General features: G+C 41.5%; 1 protein-coding gene across 3 annotated transcripts in view; it reads left to right on the plus strand.

Moving 5' to 3' along the window:
* Positions 1-4,649, plus strand: part of LOC138770387 (uncharacterized) — a 63,984-nt gene extending 59,335 nt beyond the window's left edge. For all 3 annotated transcript variants that reach the window (XM_069949484.1, XM_069949482.1, XM_069949483.1), the window contains exon 4: positions 3,226-4,649. In XM_069949484.1, coding sequence (XP_069805585.1) covers positions 3,226-3,686 — 461 coding nt within the window. In that variant the 3' untranslated portion in view covers positions 3,687-4,649. The remainder of the gene's footprint in view (positions 1-3,225) is intronic.
* The last annotated feature ends 1,351 nt before the right edge of the window (positions 4,650-6,000 follow it).

Genomic DNA, 6,000 nt, shown 5'->3' on the forward strand with positions numbered 1-6,000 from the left:
CTTTAAGAGCGACTTGGATCCCTTTAAGAGCTACATGGGACCCTTTAAGAGCGACTTGGGTCCCGTCCCTTTAAGAGCGACTTGGGTCCCGCCACTTTAAGAGCGACTTGGGTACCTTTAAGAACGACTTGGGTCCCTTTAAGAGCTACATGGCTCCCGTCCCTTTAAGAGCGACTTGGGTCCCTTTAAGAGCGACTTGCGTTCCTTTAAGGGCGACCTGGTCCCTTTAAGAGTGCTCTGAGTACTTATAATGGTAAAGACCATTGCTCGGTTACCATGACAATCTTACTCATGTCAGGGAGACAAAATCATTAAGGACCTTCCATATATTACATCTTCTATTGGCCAATAGTGGACATGTGACTGTGGATGGTGTGATACATTGCCTGACAAGACCTTAGAGTTCCTATTGGCTGCTATATTTCAGCTATTTGCATATGTGCTGTGATTGGCTGTCAGCGGTTAGAGTGTGGCCATTATTTGCAATGGGCCATTATTTTCTATGGGAAATTTGGGGTCTTGAAACGTAAATCTCTTAAAAACGACAAATCCGATCGAAACGAAAAATAGATAGCACACCACACACCGCCGAGGGCTTCGAAACACAGTTTGAACGGAGTGTGTGCGCAAAGCGGTTCGGGTTGTATTACAAGCAGAAAAATGGCTGGAAGAAGAAGAAGAAACGGAAGAAGAAGAAGAATACGGATTACAATATAGGGATTTTCAAGCACTATAATAATACTCACCTAACTGCAGATGCAGGGTCTCCTTCTCCCTGCTCTGAGCATGAGTGACGTCACTCGTACTCCAGAGTGCTGGGGGAGGGAGCGGCCTCTGGTGACTGGAGGCAGAATCTGCGTCTGGACACAAGAGTGATTGGCAGGGTCGGGAGCCAATGGCTCCTGACCCTGTAAGTCACAGCCCCGCATTTAATTGCAAGTGCTCATCAGGAGCGCTTGCAGTTAAAGGGCCGGGTCCGGGATGCCATCTGCAGCCGCCGAATAATGCAAGTGATGTTATCTCAGGGGGCTCAGATCCAGTCTGATGCCGCCGGCCCCAGTAGTTCCGAATTTGGCCCTTCCTATACCTTACAGGTAAAATGAGAGGTATAGGAAGGTCTTTTCACCATCCTGTAGGTGTGGTAAAGGGGACCTCTGTGCAGGTTTATAATGAATAGGTGAAATAAGGGGTCGCAGTCTGGCCGCATAATGAGGTAGACACGTATGCACATACCATAGCTAAATATTGTCAAGATGGGCAGAGAATATTTAGAGTCCTCTGCTACCCCAAGAAGTGGGAAACATCAAGGAGATCAAGCTAAATTCCTTAACAAGAAAGGCCCCTTTTCCCCAGAGGGTACATCCAAAATGGCACCAGACACAGGCTTTTAGCAGGAAAGAGGACATAACAGTGTGGCCTACAGTGACCAGGGCATTCTAGTTACTGCTTCCTTTCTACAATCCTCATCAAAAAAGTGTGTTGTAGCTGGCAGTCCCCCTAGTAAGCATGGTACCTTTTGGTAATTTGTCAGTGGAGTGAATTATGCACAATCTCAGGTCTCCTACTGTAATGAAGTGTCAAAGGGGAGTTTGTGCCGCACTCTGGCACATGTCAGCACTTCTTCCTCCTCCTCCTTAATGAATAATCAATGCTGCCCAGCCTCCTACTCGCTCAGCTGACAGTCAATGTCTCTGATTGCAGATCAGTCCTCTATAGGCAGGTTCTGTCTGAAATGCTCAGATATAGTTGTATCTCTAAACCCAAATGTGTTGGAGCTGTGGTCTAGGGGTAACTCACCTGTCTAGAGACCTGCCAGCTGTTAATGGCAAATAATTGCTGTTAGTTTAAAACAACGGCCATTGTTTTAAAATAATGGCTATTTGCCATTAAAGGGGTTATCCAGCGCTACAAAAACATGGCCACTTTTCCCCCTACTGTTGTCTCCAGTTCAGGTGTGGTTTGCAATTAAGCTCCATTTACTTCAATGGAACTGAGTTTCAAAACCCCACCCAAACTGGAGACAACAGTAGGGGGAAAAGCGTCCATGTTTTTGTAGTGCTGGATAACCCCTTTAAATGACATCCATCTACTCAATTTCAATAATGTGAATAGCCTTAAAAATGATACAATAATGAGAAAAAAAGAAAGACCTATATTTAAAGGGGAACTCCACATAAGGAAAATTTGTTTTCTATTAAAAGTACATTAAAAGTTATATAAATGTGTCTATATAATGTATTACCATACTTGTACTGTTCTGCCACACTGGTAGCTGATAGAAATCCAGGAAGTGAAAAAAAACGACGTCTGTGCCAATTCACATTGTCTCCTGCTCCTTCTGCTCTCCCACCTAAGGCGATAAATCTTCCATGTCTCTGTCTCACATTGTGTGTGTTTGCTGAGCACAGGCTGATGAAGCAGACAGGGGGCAGGGCGTGATCTCCCAGGAGGCTTGGCTGGATAATCCAATCCCCTGAGTGTTCCACCATCTCTGACCAGCCAGAAGCAGGTGCAGCACTAATTTTACTGACTGTGATGGGTGGGAGACTCTGATAATCAGCTGAGGGAAAGCATTGCATTCTGGGAACTGATTAACCAGGAAAGACAGAAACATGAAACAGAACAACCCCCCCCCCCCCCCCCAAACAAATGGATTTTTGGTACTTTCAAAACTTGGATAGACAGGTAAGTAATGCTATATGCTTCTGCAGAAGTTTCATTTTTTTTTTTTAACCTCGACCTGGAGTTCCCCTTTAAGTCCAGCCACATAATAGTGCTCTGGGACGCTACAATAGGACACAGCAATGGTTCTGTACTGCTGTATATTATTCCTTAGTAGAAATAACTCTCACTAACCTAGCAGGATTGATCCTAGAGGTACACTATATGGCACAGGGCAGGTAGGGGTTAGTTGTATTTTTAAAATGCAAAATGCAAGTGTGAGATTAAAGTTGCTTTTCTGTGTCCAGCTATTTTATAAAACACCTTTATCTTTTGGAGTTGGTGAATGGCCCCCAATTTTCCTGGGGGCCCCAATAAATTAAATGTCCTTTATCTATATAGACAATCTTAATTTGTGCTGTATATAGCCGCTATGAAGAAAGCCAATGGGATCCAACAGACAATTTTGTCAACCCCCTACTGGATTTTTTCAATAGTTACTTTAGTTGTTCAGTTTAGAGTTCCATCTGGTGTAACCCTGATTCCATGGTTTTCTCATTGCAGGAGTATATCCCATAGTTGTTCTTACTCACAAAAGTAGTAACCCTTCTTACAGTCATTTGGACGTAATATTTAAAGGGGCTGGTGCGGAACAAATCCACGCTGTTGAGAATTATACCTTACAAGACACCATGAAGACACGAGGAAGATGCCACGATTTGCTGGCAGTTATTGGAAATGCGTTGGATGATGTAAAATTCCGCATGAACCAGCCAAGAAATCCAGTAGAAGAAAGGATAGACCGGAAGAAATTCCTGATGAAATTTGCATATGAATTCACAGTGGCACAAAAACTGAGAGAAGTCGCATTGGCATATGAATTAAAAACTGCACAAAAACTGAAAGAAGCCGCACAGGAATATGAAAGAAAAATTGTAGAAAGGGAGAGAGATGCTACAAAAAAAGAAAACCAAAGACTGAGAGCGGCAGCAAGCAAAATGTGGTTTGGAAGATTTCCAGACTAAATTTGGGCCTTTTCATTGTTCTGCCTTAGGTTGGGGTCCCAAGCAGTATTTTTAGCCCAAACCAATGAGAGCCTAAAACACATAGAAGGGTCTTCCTACCATAGTTTAATTTGACAAAATATACTGAGTAAAATACAGTACATGTAACTTTTCAATTCGATATGCATGGAGCCTTTGAGAAGATTCTACTTCAAAGCATCTGCGTCTTAGGCTAGGTTCACACTGCGTTTTCAGCATCCGTTTAACGCATCCGTTTTTTTTCAAAAAACGCATGAAAAACGGATTGCAAAAAACGGATTCATTTGTGTGCATCCGTTTTTCCATTGACTTCCTTTATAAAAAAAAACGGATCCGTTTTTTTTGGCGAACCAAAACGGACCAAAAAACGTTGCTGACCCTATTTTTCTGGACGTTAAAAAAAACGGATCCGTTAAACGGATGCTGAAAACGCAGTGTGAACCTAGCCTTAGCAGGCTGTGTTTTTAAAATCCTGGCAAAGTAATATATCTGCCCCTACCTTATTACTTGCTGCATACGCTAAGGCAAACTATTTTTTAAAAACATTTTTACTATTACACTGGTTATACTAGTTCTATAGGTATTGCGGTAAGTGGGACTCCATTTTGTCTCTCTCTCCCTCATATATTACGCTTTTAAGAACGCTTATTGCTTTGTGTAAGAGCTATCTGACATATAGTAAGTGAAAGTAACAGAGGATGGAAACATGCAGCTAACCGCAAGATTGTGCAGGAGGATAGGTGTGGTCCTAGCTGACACCTGGGGTGAAGTGCTTCTTGTATAAATATACTGTAAGCAGGATGTGAGCTTGCATAGATTATATTTCTTTCGAATTATATATGTAAGCGCCCTAATTTACGCCTATATCCAGCCTTAAAAGCTTAGAATGTTATATATAAGTGCTTGACAAAGAATAAAGCAGAAACCATTTTGATGTGGACTGTTTCACTTGTCTGTCTATTGATTTCTCCGAGGACCACAGTACAAATATGTGTAAAGTATACCATGCTGTGAACAGTGCCTGATAGCTTACATATCACATTTAATCAAACATGCTACTATTGTCAGGACAGGGATGTAGGGTCAAGACACGACAGTGAGCCCTAGGCCTGAACCCACCCACTGTCCCTACCTACTTTCCTCAAACGGCCATAGACAGCCATGGAAAACCACAAAGGCGGTCCCTGCTCTGGTGTAAGTGTAACACAGAACGAGACAGACAAACAAACACAAAGAATAGTCCACAAGCCAAATGGTCAAAGCAGTACAAAATCAGTAAACAATCGGATAGTCAAAGGTCAGGCAGGTGGTCAGATAACAGGTCGACTAAGAAGAGGAATTAGGAACAGGGATTGCAGGAAGAGACAGGAGGAGCTGGGATCAGGGTGTGAACCTTAATATCCAGCGATGAGAGACTGGCTCAGCTTTATTTTATGAGGATAAAAAATAATGTAGGCTCTCTAGGAGTAAATCTTATATAGCTGGTTCTATGTAAATAACTAGGTTTACAAGGAGATTTTTATCATGAAGGGTATTGTGTTTTTATCTTTTTAAAACATTTTAAAATTCATATAGTCATTAAAATCATGATCATACACAATAAATAAAAATCAATAGATCCAAAATGAAATAGAGCAAAACAAAACAAAAGACAAAAAATGCAATATAATCAAATACAGATTCAATTCATGGAAAATAGATATTCGATACAAAATCAAAAAAATACAAAATAATAAAAAATAATGAAAAAAAATATATTAAAAAATATTGAAAAAATGAAGAAAAAAAAATGTAAATAAAAAATAAAATATAATGAAAATGAAGATAAAAATCCAATATCCTTGCGCCCTTGCGCTGTATGTTTAACAGTTAAAATCGTGGTTTACATATGGAGTATGTCTCTTTGAGATATTTTAAGCTCTCTTACCCCTTATCCTGTATTGGTTCCGGACCATATAACAGTATCGTAGTATAGCGGTGTTGTTCAAATGGTGACAGTTGCGGTACAGCGATGTAAATAGTAACAGTTGTGATGCGGTAGCACGTTTAGGTGGTGATGATTATAACATTTTGATTCTATAAGTCCCGCTTCGTATATATCTGTATATAGATTGTGTTGGTGGATAATCCACCTCTCACCCGATATCTAGTAGTCGACAGCCGTGTAAGAGATGAGTCGGTCGGACTTCAGGTTGTATAGTTGTCCGGTCTCCGTTGTTCTCGCTTGCCGGCGTGTGTGGAGTCTATCCAGCAGCTGTGACTATGTCCGCGTGGTATGGGGCGCGCGCTCATTTGA

Source organism: Dendropsophus ebraccatus, chromosome 13 (genome assembly GCF_027789765.1).
Source record: "Dendropsophus ebraccatus isolate aDenEbr1 chromosome 13, aDenEbr1.pat, whole genome shotgun sequence".
Taxonomy (NCBI): Eukaryota; Metazoa; Chordata; class Amphibia; order Anura; family Hylidae; genus Dendropsophus; species Dendropsophus ebraccatus.